A 24,655-nucleotide genomic window follows, 5' to 3' on the forward strand; every position below is an offset into this window, starting at 1 on the left:
GGTGGGCGAGGACGAGGCGTTCAAACACTTTCATGACTACGGAGGTCAGGGCAACGGGTCTGTAGTCATTTAAGCCTGTGATCCTGGTCTTTTTGGGGACGGGGATGATGGTGGAGGCTTTAAAACAGGCTGGTACCTGACAGCACTCCAGTGAGGTGTTGAAGATGTTACTGAACACAGGGGACAGCTGGTCAGCACAGAACTTCAGGATGGAGGGTGAGACAGCATCCGGTCCGGCCGCCTTCCGGGGGTTCTGTCTCTTAAACAGACGGTTCACCTCTCTCTCTGAGACAGAGAGGTAAGGGCGGGCAGAGGAAGAGGGGGGTGGGGGTGGAGAGGGAGGGGGGAGATGGGCACAGTGGCAGGGGGGGCAGACTGTTTTTCAAATCTGCAGTAAAACGTGTTCAACTCATTTGCAAGGAGAGTATTATCCGTGGTCTGAGGGGGTTTCGGTTTATAGTTTGTTATTTGTTTGAGGCCCTTCCAGACGGAGGCAGCGTTTCCATCTGAGAGTTGTTGTTTCAGTTTCTCAGAATAACGCTGTTTTTCCTTCTTAACAGCTGCCTCAAACTTGTACCTGGCCTCTCTAAACCTAATTGTGTCTCCCCTCCGCCGGGCATCCTCCTTCTCTAACCTCAGCCTTCTGAGCTGGGCGGTGAACCAGGGTTTATCATTGTTGTAACTGACCCTGCTCCTCACAATAGCTGACAAATGACAATACGGTGTCAGTGTACACATCCAAGTTGTTCCCAGCCTCAGTCCCCAGATCTAGTGTCCTCTCTCCTCGAGTGGGACATTTAACTTGCTGCCGATATTTGGGGAGAGCCCGGCTCAGATTGGCCTTGTTAAAGTCACCCAAAACGACCACAGCACTGTCCGGGTATATGCGTTCAACATCCATAATTCGCTCGGCAAGTGCGCTCTGTGCCTCTTCGACAACAGCATCAGGTGGAATGTACACACAAGCCAGGATAAAAGAGCTGAACTCACGGGGTGAGTAAAACAGGCGACAGTTAATGATAATGAGTTCTAGAGCATTTGAGCAGTACTGTTGAATCACTGTCACGTCAGTACACCAGGACTCGTTTACGAAAAAACATACCCCTCCACCGCAGGCTTTGCCGGACTGATGTGTGTCCCTGTCGGCTCTGTACAGCTGAAAGCCCTCCAGTTGTACCACAGCGTCTGGGACATCCTCAGACAGCCAGGTCTCTGTGATGGCATAGACTGCTGATGAATGGTAATCCTTGCTTTTCCCTACCAGGCACCGGAGTTCGTCCATTTTATTGCATAAAGAGTTCACGTTGGCTAGAAATATTCCTGGGAGTGGAGTGCGGGAGCTGCGTCTTCTTAATCTAGTGAGAGCCCCAGCTCTCTTCCCACGCTGTCGTCTGACCCACCTCACAGTCCGGGTGAAGACTGCAGTCCCTCTGATCAGGATATCCAGCACATCCGTAGATCGGGTGAAAAAATTAGGAAAAATATCCATGGGGGTTGAATCCCTAAGACATAAAAGTTCTTCTCTTGCATAAGAGATGCCACAGAACACAAATCCAGACAGACAAAAACAACAAACTGCACACCACAACACCACAGCAGCCATGGACGGCGCCATCTTGGATTTGGGTTTATTAGGAGGGCCATTATAATCCACCACTCCTGAATGAAGTGCCTGGTGCTGGGAGTCTGGTGCAACGCACAGGTCCTGGGCCTGGTGAGAGCAGGAGTGGACCTGGTGAGACGTAGGAGGGGCCCGGACAGGAGTCACCCCACAGAGCTTAGTCCTTCCACATGCGTACAAACAAACGAATGAACAAACTTTTCTTTATCTCCGCAAGAATGCTGCAGCGAGGGATTATTATGTTTTGGCCCCTGTGAGTCTGCCTGTCCGTCTGTGAACAGCAAATCTCTGGCCAGTGTGACACTCCCACTATCTGGGCAATGCATGTTACAATGTTACATACTGTACAGTAAAATACATTTATGTACTTTTGCCAAATTTTGAATGGTCACATATCCGTATGGATGAGTAAGTGTCTGGCCATGCGTGGTCACATCCCTAGGAGACGTGAGGGCCATCTTGGGGGAGGTTGAAGAGCGGGCCGCGTGCATCATTTTGATGTCTGTGCGAGTGTGCGGGCATTCTGGACGGTTTGAAGATGTCTTTGAGTGGAGCGTGCGGCCCAGACACCGTTTAAAGGAAGGGAGTCGCAGTAGTGGGAGTCTGGAGATGACTAATGCATAGTCTATACACGCTCTGTCGTGCGGCGGTGTCGCGCATGGCTGAACAGAGCCGATCTACAAGGCCCCGGCGCGTTGCGTCCGCGATGCATGGGCGGGCTTGGAGATCGTGGCTGCCGCGCGCCACACCGCCGCGCGCCGAAGCACACGTGCAGCTTGAGGCTTGGATAAGATGCTGGGAACGGTTCCAACATGAAACAATTATGCTCCATTCAGTCTAACGGTATAATTGGTCTGATAAAGACATGGGACGTTAACTGATTACTCTGCGGTATGTGCGTGTGCATCTGTGTGTGTGTGTGTGCACTGTGTATGCACGCACACGTGTGTATGTGTGTCTGTGTGTGGGTGTGCGCACGCATGTGTATGTGTGTGTGTGTGTGCGTGCATGTGCATGTGCATGTGCCCGATGGGAACAGTTCCTCAGGGAAGGATTCACCACAGACAAACTCCTTAAAACATCTCTTGTCTCATTTCCTCTCCTCCCCTGTAATCCCCTTCTCTCGTCTCGTGCACTTCCCCGATGTGCGCTTTCTCGTATCTCCTTTCCTCTTTCCTATTATTTATCGATTGAATGCTTTATTAGGTACAGTCAAAGGCTATACACAACATTACCCAGGGGCCTCGTTTCCATTGTGGTCCTCAGTAATCAATTCATCAGTAATGCGTAGAATGCATACAATGCAATACAATATAGCGCCAAAGTCCTGTCGTCACTTTCTCGTCCCCTGGCTCATGACATGATGTCATCTTCAAATCGTCTCATATAAGAATTGTGGTACAAAAATAAACAAACTGTCGCTGCGATATTGTCGGGGAGGTGTCACTGTATCGTTTACAAGTCACTTATTTAGTGGTGCAACCACTCCCTTACGGAGCTATGTGTGTGTGTGTGTGTGGGTGGCTGGCTGGGTGCGTCTGAGCACGGAAACAGCATGGTTGTTTTTCACCACATGTGTGCAACCTAACACACACACAAACACACACGCACATATTAAAGGGATTGTGACATTAAAAAAAAGGTTTTGGAATTGTTCTTATTTTTTTTAGGTTTTCTAAGCTCAATTGCACCCAAAAAACATGAACTTTTAACATTCAGTAGATTTTCTGTGATCTGGGGTTTTCTGGCTCAAACAGGTGCTCTGATTTTCCTGCTGTTTGTGATGTAAGATCCTGCAAATCCCATATATGTCAATGGGATTTGCCAGCAGATGTCACTGTTTTCACTGTGTTGCCTGTTTTCATTGTAGCTCAAAAGGCTTCCAAACCCCAAAGAAAACTTCAGACCACAGAAAATCCACTGAATGTTCAAAGTTCAGGTTTTTTGGGTGTAATTGAGGTCATAAAACAAAAAAATAAAAATAAATGAAAATGAATGTCATAAAACCTTTAACTGTATGATTGTGGGTGTCCCAGTACAGTACAGTGACAGTAGCCTACAGTAGAGGACAGTAGAGGGACCCCCACACGATAACTCTGTCATTTCTCAACCGTTTCGGACGCGGGGCAGCTCGCCGGAACCGGGCCGGCCTGGGTGCGTTCCTGTGGGTCTGGAACCCCCCCCACACACACACACACACACACACACACACATGGAGTTGCACCACTCACTTCACACGGGTGTGATTTATTTGATAGTCTGTTTCTAGCGAAAATGTAACTAATTCAGCAGCAGTAGCATTAGCATTTTCTCAGTCAGTTGATTCTTTATATCCAATATGAGTGAAACCGCCAGGATGGTTTGTTTATTTTTCAAACGCAGTTCTTATATGAGGCGATCTAAGATCCCCCTGCCTATGGGGATTACAATGCAAATAAAAAGTACATGAACCTGTGGAATTAGCGCTCTCTAGCGATATTGACGTCAGACCAAAGGGGCGAGGTGGCGTGCACGCATCCGTCTCTCTCTCACCTGGTAGGGTAGTCTCTCTCTCTCTCTCTCTCTCTCTCTCTCTCTCTTTCTCTCTCTCACCTGGTAGGGTACGATGCTTTGGTGAGCCGTTCCCCAGCGTCTGGCCTCCTTCCCTGCATTCAGGTAGTTGGCTGCGATGTGGGTAAGACAGGCTACCTGAGACAGACAGACAGACACACAGACAGACAGACAGACAGACAGACATTTCATTGCAATTGTTTTAATGACACAGAAAGGGGTAATAAGGAGAAATGTGGGATGGATCTGATCCCAGACGTGGTCACGCAGTTTGAGTCGATACAACTCACACATGGCTTGGGTTGGGTAATAGTGGAAGATTTAAGACACATTTGGGTTGGGTAACATAAGTTACATAATACAGCCAGGGGGCCAGAACCGGCTTTTGGACCATCTCAACCTGGCCTGTGACGTCCTTGTAGGAAAAATTACCCCCCCACCCTTTGGTGTTTTAACTAAGCATTATGTCATACTTTAGCAAATGAAAAATAGCAGATCTACAAGCTCATATGAGCTATATATATATAGATTCTTTCAGAATACTTTTTTTTTTAATTTTGACGTCAGGTCTAAATGGGTTAACAAAATCCTTTAGCCTGATGAAGGCCTACTTGTTTGGGAGCTATAACTCAGTTGGCAAACATTCCACTTCAATTAAATTGTATTCATTGACAACAACAACTTGCCTCAGGACACTTTACATGTATAGAGCAGAGACCTGGCAACAAAAAACTCCCCCTTTCAAGGAAAGGAGAGGAGTAACTCAAGTTTTTCAAAATAATAATAGTTGATAAAAGTACAAGTTTCCTCTGAAACCCAGTGGAGTAGAGCTATAAATAAACGGTCATATTCAAGTAATGCACCTAGACTTAAATAAATGCAGTATACAGTATATTATGTATGTACCAGTACCACTGGTTACATCTTGAACATATGCTTGACATTTATTACTAAAGTCCTGAGTTGAAGTTTGTGTCCACATCATTCCATGTAGTCCATTTGAAAAGCTCATTTTAATTTATAACTTTTATAAAACGTGCCGGGTGTAGACATTCATAACTCTGATATATTCATGGAGTTCATATTTCTCCTCTGTGTGGACAGTGTGTCCTCGTCCAAGCTGTCATAAAACACACCGTAACAGAAACAGCTGTCAAACATATCAAATGCACCCTGGGTGTTTCACATACCTCACAGATAGTCTCGCACAGCCAGACTACTATATTCCACAATGCCCCAAAGCTATATAGAGTCTGGAAGTACACCTCCTGAATGTTATATAGAGTCTGGAACTACACCTCCTGAATGCTATATAGAGTCTGGAACTACACCTCCTTAATGTTATATAGTCTGGAACTACACCTCCTGAATGTTATATAGAGTCTGGAACTACACCTCCTGAATGTTATATAGAGTCTGGAACTACACCTCCTGAATGTTATATAGAGTCTGGAACTACACATCCTGAATGTTATATAGAGTCTGGAACTACACCTCCTGAATGTTATATAGTCTGGAACTACACCTCCTGAATGTTATATAGTCTGGAACTACACCTCCTGAATGTTATATAATCTGGAACTACACCTCCTGAATGTTATATAGTCTGGAACTACACCTCCCGAAGAAGGCATGGCAGCGGCGCGTGTAGACGCAGCGGCCCGGTGCTCCGCAACAGGTAGCAGTGTAACAAGAGAAACAAGGACTTATACCAGAACGGACATTCTGTGTTTAAAGGACTATTACACTGGCTGTGCACCCGAAGACTTTAACGCCTTCCCGGCGGAGATCAGTCGTACAGCGGGACCCATAGGGAGGAACGGCAGGCCAGAGAGAAGGCATCATCGGCGGCGATGTGAGAGAAGGAACGGCAGGCCAGAGAGAAGGCAACGGCGGCGATGCGAGAGGAAGCAGAAGCGGGGCAGGAGGGCGGGCGTCCGAGCCAGGCTCGTATCGGCACCGCACAAACCCGTTGTCCCCAGTCTCTTCCTTGCCAATGCCTGCTCTTTGGTCAACAAACTGGACGACATCAGACTACGGATTTCAGACGGTCACATAGATAGCCGTTTAGACAGCTGTGTTATGGTGATAACAGAGACCTGGATGAAGGAAAGCACTCCCGGCTTAGCAGTGGAACTAGCCGGCCGCAACGTCTACCGAGCGGATCGCACATCTGACTCTGGTAAGGGAGGAGGAGGCGGCGTGTGCATATATGTGAATAACAGCTGGTGTACAGACACTACTGTTGTTGAAAGACATTGTTGCCCGGATCTAGAGTTTCTAATGATAAAATGCAGACCATTCTTCTTGCCAAGGGAGATGTCGGCAGCTCTTATTATTGCTGTGTATGTCCACCCCGAGCTAACGCTAAAGTAGCTATGAGCAAACTGCATGACGTCATTAGTAAACAACAGAACAAACACCCGGAGGGTATTTTTATTGTGGCTGGTGATTTCAACCACACAAACCCTAAGACTGTCTTGCCCAAATTCTATAAAAATGTAATGTAATTAAACCAGGGGAAATAAAATATTGGACCAGGTGTACACAAATGTACCTGGAGCCTATAAGGCATATGCCTCGCCTGAACTTGGGACAGAGACTAAATCTGACCATATGTCTGTTGTCCTGATTCCAGCCTACCAGCCCCGCATCTGCAGATCTAAACCCCAGATCAAGACAGTGCAGAGCTGGACAGAGGAGGACTCATCAGCACTGCAGGACTGCTTTGAGGATACAGTGTGGGAGCTCTTTGAACATCCAGACATTGAGCAGTACACCTCCACTGTACTATCCTACATAAACTTCTGCACTGACAATGTGTGCACAAAGAAGCAGATTAAAATCTTCCCTAACCAGAAACCATGGTTTACCAACGGGGTGCGACTACTGCTCAGAGCCCGGGACACTGCATTTAGATCAGGGGATAGGGAGGCTTATAGCAGAGCCAGAGCAGCCCTGAAAAGAGGCATTAAAAATGCAAAACAACAATACAAACAGCGTATTGAGGACAACTTCAGAGACAACAACTCCTGCACCATGTGGCAAGGCATCAGACATATCACAGACTACAAACAGACCCCTGGTTCCCCACCCCTGACAGACCCCACCCTCCCAGACCAGCTCAATGCTTTCTTTGCCAGCTGGACCCGACGGTGTTCTAGGCCGAGCACTGAAGGCGTGTGCTGGCCAGCTTGCCGCAGTCTTTGCAGACATCTTCAATCTGTCACTCAAGCAAGCGACTGTCCCGACCTGTCTAAAAGCCACTACCATCATTCCTGTCCCCAAAGCCTCAGCCATCACCTGCATGAACGACTACAGGCCGGTCGCTCTCACGCCGGTGATCATGAAATGCTTTGAGAGACTGGTGCTGGCCAACATCAAATCCTGTATCCCCCCCACCCATGATCAACACCAGTTTGCCTACAAGGCTAACAGATCAACCGATGATGCTGTCACATTAGTGCTACATAAGGCTCTCTCTCACCTGGAGAATCTAGAGATTCACATCTATGTCAGGATGTTGTTTGTTGACTTTAGTTCCGCGTTTAATTCCATCAGCCCCTGTAAACTAGTCATTAAACTGCAGACCCTAGGAATACAACCTCACCTCTGTCTGTGGATAAAGGACTTCCTGACCAACAGGCCCCAATCGTCCACTATCACCCTCAACACCGGCGTCCCTCAAGGATGTGTCCTTAGCCCACTCCTCTACTCTCTTTTCACCAGTGACTGTATCTCACACCACAGTTCCAACACTCTAGTCAAGTTTGCAGACGACACAACCATCGTAGGTCTGATAACAAACAACGATGAGGTGGCATACAGAGAGGAGGTCAGTGCACTAGCTGCATGGTGTAAGGACAATGACCTAAACCTGAACTCAAAGAAGACTAAGGAGATAGTCATGGACTTCAGGAGGGCAAAGCCATGTCACAGGGGTCTGAGTATCGGAGGGGAGGAGGTCGAGAGGGTTTCTAGTTTTAAATTTCTTGGAGTGAAGATCTCAGAAGACCTGAGCTGGAGCCTTAAAACCTCATGTCTGGTCAAGAAGGCCCAGCAACGGCTCATCTTCCTGAGGAAGCTGAAACGGAATGGACTCCTGCAGAACCTGCTCATCAACTTCTATCTCTCTACCATTGAGAGTATCCTGACCTACGCCTGCACAGCCTGGTACTCCAGCTGCACCAACGTAGAGAGGAAGGACTTACAGCGAGTGGTCAAGACAGCGCAGTGGATCATTGGCTCTCCATTACCACACCTGAGTGACATTTACTCAAGCCGTCTCCACAAGCGAGCCCTAAAGATATCCAAGGACCCCTCACACCCCGGACATCACCTGTTCGAGACCCTTCCATCCGGAAGGCTGAAGGTCATTAAGGCTAGAACCAAACGGCTGTCCAACAGCTTTTTTCCAAAGGCTGTGAAAGCACTGCTCAGTTCACATATACGCACGCACACACGTGCACACACACGTGCACAGTGAAAACACTGCTTGGTTCGCATACACGCACACACACTCGCATATGACTGTCCTATCTGGCAAGTGCAATATAGATTATGGGAAAACGCAATATGATATAGTATATATGCAATAGCATATGGGCAAGTGCAATAGTATATAGTATATAATATATTCCCCCATGGTCCCCTCCTACTGTTGATGAATTTGCACATGAATTTTATGATTGTGTGGTCCCCTTATTTTATCATTTTAACAGTGCATTAGAATATTTAATATATATTAATGGATTGAGATGACTTGACTGGACTGGACTATGACGGACTAACAGTTTTATGCCATGAAGTTTTAGCCCCTTCAGTGTTTTTTTTCGTTGTCTTTGCATCCTCTCTTGATACTGTTATATGTTGTGCTGCACTAAACAGAATTTCGTTGTATGTCTCATACAGTGACAATAAAGATCTTATCTTATCTTATCTTATCTTATCCTGAATGTTATATAGTCTGGAACTACACCTCCTGAATGTTATATAGTCTGGAACTACACCTCCTGAATGTTATATAGTCTGGAACTACACCTCCTGAATGTTATATAGTCTGGAACTGCACCTCCTGAATGTTATATAGTCTGGAACTGCACCTCCTGAATGCCATAGTATACCTCTGCTGTCGGGACCTCATAACTCCAAAAGGTTCATTTTTCAGGAAATGAAAAATATAAAATTTCCAGGAAATTAAGAAAACCTTATATTTTTAAAACAAAGCAATACTGCCTCAACAAAGTTGGTGTTGTAACTTTATATATTGTCAATTACTTCCATGAGAAGGGGAGAGGTGGTGGAGTTAGTTGCTTTAGCAGACATTTTGAGGGTCCAATGGAGTTAAGAGGTTTTGTCCAAAGCACTTTTTACTACTTTCCATTGGTTAAATATTTTCGAAACAACACACAGATGGTGAATGATGGTAAATGGTGTTCAACAGCACTGACTTATGCCAAAAAAAATCTAAAACCTCAAAAATTGAGTTATGAGGTTTCCTCCCGACAGCAACGATATCCAACGATTAGGCCTTTATTTATCCATTATTTATCCCATTTAAATCTTCTAAATGGAGAATAGACTTTTACCAAGGTCTAGCAGGCTTAGTGAGTAGTGAGTAGCACGGGAGTGAGAAAGTTGCTAGAGAGCTGCGGAAGGGACTCCCACAGGGTGTCAGTGAGAGACTAGAATGGGTTAAAGAGAGTGGAACTACACCTCTGTTGTTATATAGTCTGGATTCTGTGGATGTAACTTTGCTGCACCTTAACTATTTATGCACTTGTATGCAATTCCCTTTGTGTGGACATAAATAGTGTGTGTGTGTGTGTGTGTGTGTGTGTGTGTGTGTGTGTGTGTGTGTGTGTGTGTGTGTGTGTGTGTGTGTGTGTGTGTGTGTGTGTTTACATTATTCTAGTTACACAAATGAAGACTCACAAACCTGAACCATCACAAAACAACATGAACATTCAATACTAGTACTACTCTACCTAACATCTGTATGAGAACATTTATATCAAAAGGTTTAATAAACACACACACACACACACACACACACACACACACACACACACACACACACACACACACACACACACACACACACACACATCTGCCATTACGACGGCACCAAGGCAAAAATGCATTATTGTCGACAAAAAACAACTGTCGACTAAAATTACATTTTATTCAAAAGACTATGACTCTTAGAAGACCACATGAATCTTTCACTTCAGTCCTTCGGGTGTGCTGCAGTGGCACCTGCACAAATTGTGGTTGCTATCAGGGCCGGACTGGGCGGTCTGGCAATTCTGGCATTTGCCAGAAGGGCCGCGCAATTCTCAGAATTGGTCCGGGCCAATTCTGAGAATTGGGCCGGCCCAGTCCACTCTGTCCATATTCTCATAGGGGGGGTTGAAGTGATTGTGACATTGGTGGAGGGGTGGTGGGGCGGCCTGTATTCCCCCTCGGCCGCTGAAGCCTAAAGTGGTTTGCTCCATTTTACTCTGACGTATACTAATTCAAAAAGTCTGGCGCGTTGAAGGAAGAGTTACAGGTTAAACAGCGGAATAAAAATCGAATAAAAAGGTGACATTAAACTGACATGGATAAAAAAAAGACGGTAAAGGGTGGTGCGGAGAAAGCACGGGCGAAGAAGAGAAAGGGTCTCGAGGCGGATGCAGGAAAATGTAACCAAGATGTTACAAGATGTAACCAAGATGTTTTCAGCCCGGCCACAGCAGCAGGCCGCTGAAAAGAGTGTTGTCGGCGACGAAACTGCCCAGGAGCCGGCTAGCAGCAGCACCATTGCTGCTCCAGTTCCAGTTCCACCACCACCAGTACAACCAACGTGCATTGTTGTTATCCCCGAGGAGTCGGACCCCGGCCCCGAGGACTTGGAGTCGGAGGAGGAGAGTCTGACTCTGAGTCAGGAGTCGGACGAGAATAATAATGTGACGGCTGCTCAGGTGTTTGAAAAAGAAGCAGGTATGCTTGGTGAAGTTGTCGCCGCTGATCAGGATGGGGCTGGCCCGGCTGGGAATGAGCCTGTGGTGGCACTGGTGGAGGAGCCTGCATTTAATTACTTTACACGGCCAAAATTGGTGGATTTGGATTTATTTTTCAAGTCTCATCCATTTCAGTCAACCACCAACAGCACAGTTAAGACTAACTTTTATTGCAGCAAGAATGGGACATGGCGATCGTGGTTAACATACTGTGAGAAATCACATACATTATACTGCTCTGTGTGCTTGGCATTCTCAAAAATGGACAACCCCTTCACTGTGGGAATGGAGGACTGGAGACATATCGGTCAACGGATAAAAGAGCATGAGAATGTTGGGGCTCATAGAGATGCTGCATACGCCTACCTTTTAAGAGCCAACAGAGGCAATATACCTGAGCTACTCGATGGCAATCAGATGGCATTAGCCAGAGATCAAGTGCGTCAAAGACGACAGATTTTAGAGCGTGTTATTGACATTGTTAAAGTAATTGGAAAACGTGGGCTCAGTTGGGGAGACAAATTAGAGGCTGCATACAGTTTGGAAGACGAAGCTGCTGACCATGGAACTTTTTTAGAGCTCGTTCTCTTGTTGAGCAAATATGACGTAACCATGCAGATACATGGCAATTCATGTATAGAGAAAACCAAACGGCTGCACGACTCCGGTGCGAAGGGGGGCAGAGGTTCACTGGTGACTCTCCTCTCCAAGACAACTGTAAATACTGTCATAGAAGCTATTGGACGTCTCATTAAAGAGAGATATTGCTGCTGAGGTTAAAGAGGCTGGGATGTATACCACACAAGACATTACAGCTAAAGACCAGTGTTCAGTGATAATGTGTTATGTGACTGACACAAAGATACCTGCTGTGGTTATATTTGTTATCGTTGTGTTGACATGAATATCTTTGGACTGGATCACATTATATGCACTGCCAGAGGCTGGATTCTGTACACACGCACGCACGCACGCACACACACACACAGACACGTGCGCACGGGTGCGCGTCGCGCTGCAAGTGTAGAATCTGCCATTACGACAGCACAAAGGCAAAAATGCATTATTGTCGACAAAAAACAACTGTCGACTAAAATTACATTTTATGACTCTTAGAAGACCACATGAATCTTTCACTTCAGTCCTTCGGGTGCGCTGCAGTGGCACCTGCACAAATTGTGGTTGCTTGCTATGCTTGCATGCATGGCAATGGTTTGTCTTGTGTGTGTGACGTTAGACCATACCTAGATGTTCAGCCTATATAAAGAGAAAATATGCTATTAGGAATCTACAGTTTGCACGTGACCAAGAATGAGGAATGAAGTTATGTGCATATCCAGAAAGAGCTAGAAAAACATAAATATCGGACTGAACAGGAGATAGAGGCGGAGAGGAGAGATAATTGAGGAACGAGAGATCATATAAGGCCAACTCTTACAGCTTGTCTTCTGTTCTTTAGTGGTCAGAAGCCTTTCTTGTCTCAAATCCTCAAACATCAAAACGTAAAGAGCAACCACTGCAACATCTACTGTCAAATGATGAATGGACATCAAATGATGAATGTACAAACCACCCCTATCTCTGTGACCAGACAAGAGGATTCAGACGAACAAAGATCTCATCAACAGCCTACCAAGACTCTAACTTGCACAGGGGGAGTAAAGACACATTGGCTGACCAACACAACAAAGAAGATCCACATCTGTAAACAGTGTGACAAGAGTTTCAGTCAGTTAAGTAACTTGAAGATACAACAACGTATCCACACAGGAGAAAAACCTTACCACTGTAAACAGTGTGACAAGAGTTTCAATCAGTTAAATAACTTGAAGATACACCAACGTATCCACACAGGAGAAAAACCTTACCACTGTAAACAGTGTGACAAGAGTTTCAATCAGTTAAATAACTTGAAGATACACCAACGTATCCACACAGGAGAAAAACCTTACCACTGTAAACAGTGTTACAAGAGTTTCAGTAAGTTAAATGAATTTAAGATACACCAACGTATCCACACAGGAGAAAAGCCATACTACTGTAAACAGTAGTATGTAGTAGTATGCCGCAGTGCAGCGCCAAATAAACTACGTTTGTTTGTAGTTAAAAAAAAAAAAAAAAAGTAAATGGTGCATTTATATAGCGCCTTTATCCAAGGCGCTTTACAGAGATTGTGCATTACATTCACCCATTCTCACACACATTCATACACCGATGGCAGCGGAAACCATGCAAGGCACCAACTAGCACATCGGGAGCAATTAGGGGTTTAGTGTCTTGCACAAGGACACTTCGACAGTAACTCTGGGGGAGCCCGGGTTCGAACTGGCAACCTTACGGTTACCATCCAGGCACTCTACCCCTGAGCCACCGCCGCCCTACTCGTCTATACTCGTCCTTCATTCAAAGACTGATGGAGAGCTTCATCTAAACTCCACCAAGGACTCGAGCATAAACCATATGACTGATGGACACACACACACACACACACACACACACACACACACACACACACACGTGTACCTGTGAGGACAGCAGGTTACAGTCCAGATGTGTCCCTCTTCCCGTCTTGTGTCGAAGCAGCATGGCGGCCATGATGGCCCCGTGTGCGTACAGGCCCGTTGCTAGGTCCGTCATGGCGACGCCCGGCCTCACCGGCTCACCACCCTAGCAACCAGCACACACACACGCACACGCACACACACACACACACACACACACACGACACACATCCGTAAACACACAAGCGCATGTGCTAACACAGTGGGCTTTAAACCAGTGAGGGGGCTCCCTGTGGGTCCCATGCTAAATTATGGAGAGTTGGTAACCAAATGGACCCTTGAGCTGAGTGTAAAATGAATAATTTTACGCTATCAAGAGTTACTGTTGCATTACATCTCTCTCCTGTGTTTCCACATCAAGTCAGCATTGAATTGTGGACAGCAAAAAAACGTGCTGGGTCTGAGAGGCTACATGTCATCAAATGGTGGTCCGTGGCTCAAATGCAGAATAAATAATGGGCCTTGATATGAAAAGGGTTGAAAACCACTGCTTTAATACCATTTATACGGTGCAGTCCGGGTAGGGAATGAGGCACTGCGGTACAGCGACTGCAATACCGCCCCCCCTGCCGCTCCGATTATCCGGCTGACCTCCTTCTCCGTCCTCCCCGAGCTCACTCGTGAACAAAACCCAAGATACTTAAACTCTTTCACCTGGGGTAATGCTGTGACGAAAAGAGAGTTGAGCCAGGAGGCAAAGCTCTCCGTCTACCGAGCAATCTTCGTTCCTAATGATTTTTATTTATTTTTGCTTTGACGGGTGGCTGGCATCTCCCTTAGAGAAGTTCAGTCACGTGAGAGAGACTTCGCCTGGAAAGGAGCCAGCTTAGGTGGTTCGGGCATCTGGTTAGTATGCCTCTCGGGCGTCTCCCTATGGGAGGTCCTCGAGGCACGTCCCCCTGTGAGGAGACCCCGGGGCAGACCAAGGCGCAGTTGGAGGAAACACATCGACTCACTGGCCTTGGAACTTCTCGGGATCCCCCAGGAGGAAGTTACTAATGTTGCTCTGGAGAGGGAAGTCTGGAGCTCTCTGGTGGAGCTGTTGCCCCCGTGACCAGACTACGGATAAGCGGTTGAAGATGGATGGATGACACACAAAGGCTCACCTCAGGTCCAGTAATGTGCATCATTCCCGATACGGCCGAGGCGATGGAGTCATAACCTGGAGTCTGTGACTGAGGGCCGGTCTGACCATATCCTGCATGCATACGGCCGCACGCACGCACAAATGCACAACACACACAAACACACACACACAATGGAGGTGTCAATCCAGTGGGCCCTCCCGACTGCGCTGAGCTGCGGATGCACTGCTCTGTTCACAAACGTGACGGGTACGTTCACAAATCACAAACTACTACTACTAGTGGGTGTGGAGGGGGTCAACTTTTCGAGAGGCCTTAAACAAATACAAATGGCTATATTTACAGAGGAGAAAAAGGAAAAAGAAAGCAGAAAACAGCAGCAGTGTATGACCCCTCACTTCAATGGGACTTATACATGGTCTAGAAATAGTCCAGACATGCACTAAATAACCTTCCTTTTTGTTTTTTTCCTAAAACCTCAGTATCTTCTTCTAAATGTCTTGCAGGTCACCGTTTCCTCTGAGTCTGACACAGCGGGACACAAACCTCAACGCGTCACTAACCCGACCGCACAGCGCGTGCACGCGCGCGCGTGTGTGTGTCTGTGTGTGTGTGTGTGTGTGTGTCACGGACAGAACGGAGAGAAAGAAAAGCCAGAGAGGAAGAGAGTGACATATGGAGGGGGCTACATGTCCCCCCTACTACTCAACGAGGCACACATGTTCTCGAGGTCTCTCTCTCTTTCACACGTTTCTAGATCATCGGCATTTTGTTGGACGGGGATTTTATGAATAAAACATTTTGGGGGTCATTTTAAACTAGAATCGGAAATAGCCGGTCTACAAAGTCATGTTTGTTTCAACGCTATAACCCCTAAAACAAACCTCATATGAATAGTTTCCTTATTGTAAATCTAAACCTAAAAACATATTGTTTGAACCATTTATCTTATTGTAAATCAAAACATGAACACATGAGCTCTCGTGAGGACCAAGAAAAACGCTCCTCACAATATTTGTTTTAAAATTCTAATGATTCTGTTCCCCGTGGGGGAACAGAATAGCAGATGTTTAATGATGGTGTTTAATTGTGCCGAGCAGGGAGGAAAAAATTTAGCAGAGCCGAACGCCAAGATAAAATGTTTTATGCACACTATTCTCATTCTATAATAAATATTTGTTCAATCTACTCGTGAGTTTTCTGACTGTACTATTCTCACGGGGGCGTTTGGCCCTCCCATGTATAGTAAGGGCTGCTTCACACTGAGTCTGTTTGATTCAAACTGTTCCCGAATACGATTGCCTGGTCCCCACTGCATGGCCATGATTCACATTGGCCTTGATTCTTCTGCACCCGAGTACACTTCATTCAGCTGTAATCAATGCTTTCACATTGCATCGATCCGTATCCGAGTACACTTCATTCAGCTGTATTCGATGCTTTCACATTGCATCGATCCCTATCCGAGTACACTTCATTCAACTGTATTCAATGCTTTCACATTGCATCGATCCGTACCCGAGTACACTTCATTCAGCTGTATTCGATGCTTTCACATTGCATCGATCCATATCCGAGTACACTTCATTCAACTGTATTCAATGCTTTCACATTGCATCGATCCGTACCCGAGTACACTTCATTCAGTTGTATTCGATGCTTTCACATTGCATCGATCCCTATCCGAGTACACTTCATTCAACTGCATTAATGCAATGCTTTCACATTGCATTGATCCGTATCCGAGTACACTTCATTCAACTGTATTAATTCAATGCTTTCACATTGCATCGATCCGTATCCGAGTACACTTCAATCAACTGTATTAATTCAATGCTTTCACATTGCATTAGGCAGCGGTGGCCGAACGGTTTGCGGAGCGGTCTTGATATCGGAAGGTCGCTAGTTCGTATCCCCGGACCGGCACGTTAAAATTACCAAGTGCCCTTGGACAAGGCATTGAACCTCTACCATGAAATGTTCTATGAGCAGGGCCTGGCTGTAAACAAGTTATTGAGTTTAGGCCAGTTACCCTGGGTAAACATAGTACCTTTCCTTTGCATCGATCCGTATCCGAGTACACTTCAATCGACAACCGGTCCCGAGACTACCTCCATGCGGTCCTGGGAACGGTTGGGTGATCCGCTCCGGGGAACGGTATGTTTAACATTCACACTACCACAACATCTGCCAAGTGGTCCTGAGTACACCCGGGACCATAGTGGGAATCTGCCCTAAGACCCCCCCCCCCCACACACACACACACACACACACACACACACCCTGTGAGATGCTCTCTAATTGGCTGTGAAGACGATTAGTGTGAGCTTCAACCAAACCTCAAACATTCACTGAACATCTGGAATACACTCACACAATGACTGTCTGTCTGTCTGTCTGTCTGTCTGTCTGTCTGTCTGTCTGTCTGTCTGTCTGTCGCCATAATTTGAAAACGCAACTCTCTGCTCACGGAAATCGTTCATGTACCAAATGAATTAATTTTATTTGTATAGCACCTTTCCAAACGTATAGTTACAAAGTGCTTTACAGACAGGTTATAAAACAGTAATCATAAAAACATAAAAACAACAAAACATCAAGACATCAGATATAATAAAGCATGAAGAAAATAACAGGTCAATAAAACAATAAAAAACAATATTAGGAAAAACACTTGGCATACAGATGTGTTTTTAAAAGCGTTTTAAAAGGCCCAGGCCGTAGCGTAACGGTCTGGGCACCGGACTGGTAATCCAGTCGCAGTGTGCCGCGGGTTCGACTCCCGGACCCGACACGGCCTTTACTGCATGTCTTCCCCCATCTCTCTCCCGTTTCCTGTCAGCCTACTGTCTGTCCCTTCAAAAATCAATAAAAAGGCGTAAGCCGCAAAAAAAATATCTTAAAAAAAAAAAAAAGCGTTTTAAAAGAAGGCACTGATTCTGCTAATCTAAGAGCCAAAGGCAGGGAGTTCCAGAGCAAAGGTGCCTGAGCCGCAAAGGCCCGGCCACCCCGAGTGACCAGACGCGTTGCAGGAGGAACTAGGAGGGCCCTCCCCGCTGACCTAAGGGAGCACACGGGGTTATGGGGTTTCAGCAAATATCTTAAATAAATGGGAGCTAGACCATGTAGAGCTTTAAAAGTAATCAATAAAATCTTAAAATCAATTCTGTAGCTTACAGGGAGCCAGTGAAGATTAGCTAAAATCGGTGTGATATCTTCACGTTTTCTCGTGTTGGTGAGAAGGCGAGCCGCAGAGTTCTGCACCATCTGGAGGCGAGATATATTTTTTTTGCTCATACCAGAGTACAGTGAGTTACAGTAATCCAGTCGTGAAGATATGAATGAATGTATGACGGTTTCCAGGTCTGCAAATGACAAAAAATGTTTAATTTTAGCGATATTTCTGATTTGATGGTAACATGACTGGACTACTTTGGTGATTTGGGTGTTGAAGGAAATATCCGGATCGAAGAAAACACCTAGGTTGCGGGCTGAGTGTGTGATGTTTGCGGATAGGGTGCCAAGTTCAGAATGAAATGATTGGGTTGAGTTTGGGGGGCCAAATATGATCATTTCATTTAATTGCAGAAAGTTCTGAGACATCCAACTCTTTATGTCAGAGAGACACGCAAGAAGGCGTGGTACGAATGGTCATTTAGCTTTTGGAGGCGCTGAGACCGGGGAGAGAGACAGTGAGCTCCCCAAGCTGCTTGCAGTCTGAAACGGCGAGCTTACATCCAGTGTTCAGTTCACTGCAGCCTGCTCGCGTCCACCCGCCAAATCATCTGACCGCCGCTCTGTTATTGGATGGACCGTCTCCACTATGGGATGGACTACAGTACTTTGACACAACGACTCACTATAGAGCACCGAAGTCTGACGTCAATATCGGTACAGGGCACAAATCCACAGGTTTGTGTTTTATTTGCATTATAATCCCCATAGGGGATCGCCTCATATAAGAACTGTGTTTGAAAATGTCACCCCGGCCGTTTCACTCATATGGATATGAAGAATCAACTGATCAATCATCAATCATCAATCAACGCTAATGGTACTGCTACTGAATTAGTTACATTTCCGCTAGAAGCAGACTGTATCAATGTATCATATATGAGTGACTGACTGTTGAAAACGATACAGAGACACCTCCATGACAATAACGCCCAGACAGCTTGTTTATTTTTGGACCACGACACTTATATGAAACGATTTTAAGATGAGCCCATGTTATTCTCCATTGAGACATTACTTCGAGAACCAGGGGAAACGAAGGGATGAGCGAGTTCTGCCAGGACTTCGGTGCTCTACCGCTGGCCTAGTGGTCCAGGCCTTTCATGCCACATATAGGCTTTGGCCGCGTGTTCGAGTCCCGTTCATGACGACCTTTGCTGCGTGTCTCTCCCTCTTTCCTGTCAGTCTTCACTTGATACTATCAATAAAAGGCAGAAAAGCCCCAAAACAAGTTTTAAAAAAAAAAGAAATGTAACACTGACTGACCCAGCAGTTTGCAAGATTAAGTTCTGACTGACACACACACACACACACACACACACACACACATTTAGAGGTTAAGTTGTGCCTGATTTACACTTAGTTCCGCAACACAGTCGGGTACTGAAAATACCGGATGTACGAGATCACCAGTTTGTAGATCAACTATTTTCGGCTTTAGTGTTAACAAAAGGTTTAAAAAAAGATGCCATTTGTGTGTGTGTGTGTGTGTGTGTGTGTGTGTGTGTGTGTGTGTGTGTGTGTGTGTGTGTGTGTGTGTGTGTGTGTGTGTGTGTGTGTGTGTGTGTGGGGGCGCGTGCGTGCGTTGTAGTCAGGATGTTGGACGTCATAAATCTACAACTATGTGGAGAGTCCTGCATGCAGCAGCTGTCACACTCTAATGAGGCCTCATGGGAAATGGAGTCTTTTTTGGAAGGAAGGGGGTGGGGGAGAGGTGGAGGTGGGGGAGGAAGAACAAGGATGGAGGGATGGAGAGGAGGAGAGATCGGTGGGGGGAGTGATAGAGCTGGGACGGATAGAGAGACTAAGAGGAAGAGAGGGGATGGAGAGAGAGAGAGAGAGAGACAGAGAGACAGAGACAGAGACAGAGACAGAGACAGACACAGAGACAGAGACAGAGACAGAGCAGGAGGATAGAGAGAGATTGAGCAGGAGGAGAGAGAGAGGGAGGAGAGAGAGAGATCTAGAGTGAGATACAGAGAGAGAATGCAGAGAGGAAAGGCACCAGAGGGGTGGGGGAGAGAAAGTCTGCATGCGTGCGTGCGTGCGTGCGTACGTGCGTGCGTCAGCTGGAACAGCTTAAAAGCGGCTTGCTCCAATTTTCCACCAAACGCGACAAATAAGAAGGTTCGGCCGCAAGGACAATAAAAACACAACACATTGTAATGCGTCGGAAACGATCAATCAGACACAACAATAACATTAAGGCGTGTGCAAATCTGCCTGGTAACAGCTGCTCACATCAGCCCTATAATAAATGTGCCGTCTCCGTCAGGTGGAAAGCACAAAGCCGCGCAGTGACTCGACTGATCAGTGGACGACGGGTAAAGTTACTTTATACTTTTATTACAAGATCAAGGGTCATGGCTTGTCGTGGACATTTTTGTCAACATTCCATGTTTGCCACAGACTGAGAATGCCACAGAATGAGTAGACAATAATATTACCAGAAACACATGAATAGATAGCCCTGAATGACCACAATAGGTCTGTAACACTGAGTGTGTTCAAATGGAACCAAATGGACCATTTGGTTCCATTTGAACACACTCAGAGTTACAAACCGCTGTGGGGAACCACTAGTACTAAGTGGACTCCTAATGTGCTACAGTGTCACAATAAATAAGTGTCATACTTATTCTGAAGAAGAGACTTGACATTCAGTAAGTGGGTGTTATGATCAAAATGAGAACATTATAATGGCGTGTAAAACAGAAAACCTAACATTTGCCACATGACCGAGTCTTTGCCACAAATACGGACATGTTGGATGACCCCCTGTACGAGATACCGCATCATGTCAACAAGAATGATGTTGTTGTGTTTACTATTGTGTCACAGAAACACATTAATGCAACTAGTGGGCCGTGCTCAGCTGCGTGTAACTGGAGAACTAGCCTCCATACCCAGGCTTTCATTTCACAGGAGAACTATACATATAGCTATGCCCAATCGAAACCACAATAGGTGGAGGATAATGTTCCCATCCCAAAAATACGCAGAGAAACGTCAGAAACAGCTGACATTTTGTCATTGTAATTGTAACCATTTAATGACTCTAAAACGACTATCTGTTGGGATAAAAAACCTTCAACATTCAAACTGTGTTCATATGGCAAAAAAATAATAATAATAATAATAAAAAAAATCTAATGTTTTTTGGTCAATTGTGGAGTTCCAGTAGTGCCAGGAAGTGTCACAATTTGCTATTTGCTTATCGTGACACTCTTACTCGTACGATGAAGCAGGGCATTAAATTACAAAATTACATTAAATTTAAAAGAAAGTTTAAATATGGCAACGACCATTAATACAATACAACACACATGCAGTCGAGTATGCACGCACGCACACACACACACACACACACACACACACACACACACACACACACACACACACACACACACACACACACACAGTTATATAGGATCATTGGATCTGTGTCAAATTTGTTTTATTGTATTTGATCGTCTTAAATGGTGCAATGTTAGACGAAGCAATAACGAGACAAGAGTTTTCTGCTGGTGTTTGGGGACATCTAGTGGTGCTCTGTGGGAACAGCAGGCCAGTTACAAGAGACTGCACTGATGCATGTTTGGATAACTGACTGACTGACTGACTGACTGAAGTTTTTTTTCAAACTCAAATCTTTGCTCCTGGGGAGGTCTCTGGAACAACATATTTTGAGATGGGGGTCGGTGGCCAATTACATATCATTCTGAAATTCTTTGAGAACCACAGACATATAGAACCATAGCTGTCATGATTCAGAAGACATTTGTAGAATGGAGCTCAGGTCTAAATGGGTCAGTTTACAGTACCTGATATGGAGCAGTAGATGAGGCCTGGGTTGGCAGCACTCAGCTGGGTGACTCCCAGACCCATCTGCTCCAACTTCCCTGGAAGATAATTCTCCACCAACACGTCACTCACTGCTGCCAACTACACACGCGCGCACACACACACACATGCGCACACGCGCGCGCACACACACACACACACACACACACACACACACACACACACACACACACACACACACACACACACACACACACACACACACACACACACACACACACACACACACAGATGAGTGAGTGAGTGAGTGAATTATGCTTGAATTTCATTACAATTTACAATTTAGGCATTTAGCAGACGCTCTTGATCCAGAGCGACTTACATTAAGCAAAAACAAAAGCATGGCATACATCACATATATAAAAAGTAGTTATCATGAATCATGTATAAACTAAGAATGTCACAGTGGAGTATCTATGTCAGCTATACATACTATACTATACAAGTAAGATGCGCAAACGCGGGAAGCGAACGCAGCTCGTGTGTGTGTGTGTGTGTGTGTGTGTGTGTGTGTGTGTGTGTGTGTGTGTGTGGTTGTTTGTGTGTGTGTGTGTGTGTGTGTGTGTGTGTGTGTGTGTGTGTGTGTGTGTGTGTGTGTGTGTGTGTGTGTGTGTGTGTGTGTGTGTGTGTGTGCTACAGCTGCGCCCTCTGGTGGCGGGCGGGTGGTGTCACAGCGGGACAGACAGACAGACACACAGACATGATCTGCAGGGTCTCATAGTTAGTGCTCACTGCATTCGCAATTATATATTATACAATATACACATATATACATATGTACTATAAAGTCATTAATCACCACAACATTGTTTGCCTGCTGTCCTATAGTTTCAATGTACAAATTATTATTTTGACGGTGTGTTGTTTTGTTTTGTTTTGTTTTCTGGTCTAGAGGGTGGCGGATTGCTGGCACGAAAAAAAAAGCAGTGGACTTGTGGGCTTCCTATATGCCAGATTTCCCAATGTGTTTCCCCATTCAGGCTTATTATTTCTGAGCCGAATGCAAACGATGATAAAAGCCTGGTTACTGAGGCTACACTGAAGATAAAAGCCTGGTTACTGAGGCTACACTGAAGATAAAAGCCTGGTTACTGAGGCTACACTGAAGATAAAGGCCTGGTTACTGAGGTAATTCTGAAGATAAAAGCCTGGGTACTGAGGCTACACTGAAGATTAAAGCCTGGTTACTGAGGCTACTCTGATGATAAAAGTCTGGTTACTGAGGCTACTCTGAAGATAAAAGCCTGGTTACTGAGGCTACTCTGAAGATAAAGGCCTGTTTACTGAGGTAATTCTGAAGATAAAAGCCTGGTTAGTGGTTACTGAGACTACTCTGAAGATAAAAGCCTGGTTACTGAGGCTACTCTGAAGATAAAAGCCTGGTTACTGAGGCTACTCTGAAGATATGGTTACTGAGGCTACTCTGAAGATAAAAGCCTGGTTACTGAGGCTACTCTGAAGATAAAAGCCTGGTTACTGATTTGTTCACCTTGCCTATTGTTAGTCACTCTGGACCACTCTAAATGTCTTTATGAGTGGTTTTCATTTCAACCAGTGGTCCTTGAGGGGGTTCCAGGTGGTCCCCTGCTAAATGATCTTTAACTCTTACGGGTCCATTTAGTTTAATTTTACACTCTCAAGAGTTACATATATTTTACATATAGACCGGAGGTTGAAAACCTCCGGTCTATACAGTTAATCGTAAAATGAATGAATGAATGAATGAATGAATGCATGCATGCATGAACGAATGAATGAATGAATGAATGAATGAATGAATGAATGTACAATACTACAAACACATGACAAAGGTTCAACAACACACTATAAAAAGATCAAACTTGTACCTCTGTGATGATCCGGACCCCTTCAGGGTGTTTGAGATCCACTGCAATGCTCTGTGGGGTAAAAAAATTGACCTGAGATCAGATTCTAAAAATGTCTTCTACATCCTGACAGTTTTATGAAAAAGCTATGTTTCTATGTCAGTCGTTCTTCGATTTTTTTTAAATAGCAGACCTACAATCTGTAGATCTGCTGTAAATATAAAATCAAATATAATATAGCCTACAATTGAAACCTACTACTGGAGTGATGTTATCCTGTGTTCAATGCGTTTCTGCGCTTGTGTGTGGACACAGATATCTCTGTATGGGACGAAAAAATCCATATATGTGTAGCCCAGGCCTCAGACTTATGGGTGGTCGTTGAAATGAGAAGGTTTGAGAAACAACACAACATGACAGTTTGACCTGAGATTATTGACCTTTTTGTTACGGTTCACGCTGAGGAAGTAAGCACTCTCTGTTCCCACAAACGGTGGACCCCAGGACCTGGTGTCATCTCCCGCTCCTGTCACACGCACATACATGCACACACGCACGCACACGCACGGAAAGGATCAGAAATTACGTTTTCGGTGATTATGTCTCTGTTGCTTCTTGCCTAAAGCTTTTACACAGTTGGAAAGCCTGTTTATTTCCATTTTAAAACCCATTACATGCCGCCACATGGTGGCTAAACTCTGACCAGTTGTCAGAAAACTCCAGTAGAAAGGCCTTCTTTACCATTATGCTCTTTGAGCCTAGTTGAACCGGAAGTGATTGTGTGGTGTACGGAGCTTCAGCCATCCCAAGATGTACCCGCGAGGTCAGATTAAAGTTTTATTAAGTTAACTAATGTTTCACTTTTTGAATGTAATTAATTTCCACAATATTCCCTTTTTTTCCATTTGAT

At 45.4% G+C, this 24,655-nt stretch overlaps 1 protein-coding gene across 1 annotated transcript in view; it reads right to left on the minus strand.

Annotated features, from left to right (window-relative positions):
• The window catches only part of sugct (succinyl-CoA:glutarate-CoA transferase), a 116,718-nt gene that overhangs the window by 90,683 nt on the left and 1,380 nt on the right, over positions 1-24,655 (minus strand). Inside the window, exons 4-9 of the mRNA XM_083777832.1 lie at positions 24,186-24,271; positions 23,767-23,817; positions 21,880-22,000; positions 14,843-14,934; positions 13,699-13,842; positions 4,214-4,309 (exon numbers count right to left, since the gene is read on the minus strand). Coding sequence (XP_083633958.1) covers positions 4,214-4,309; positions 13,699-13,842; positions 14,843-14,934; positions 21,880-22,000; positions 23,767-23,817; positions 24,186-24,271 — 590 coding nt within the window. The remainder of the gene's footprint in view (positions 1-4,213; positions 4,310-13,698; positions 13,843-14,842; positions 14,935-21,879; positions 22,001-23,766; positions 23,818-24,185; positions 24,272-24,655) is intronic.

The sequence above is a fragment of the Protomyctophum parallelum genome, assembly GCF_964188405.1.
Source record: "Protomyctophum parallelum genome assembly, chromosome: 12".
Lineage (NCBI taxonomy): Eukaryota > Metazoa > Chordata > Actinopteri > Myctophiformes > Myctophidae > Protomyctophum > Protomyctophum parallelum.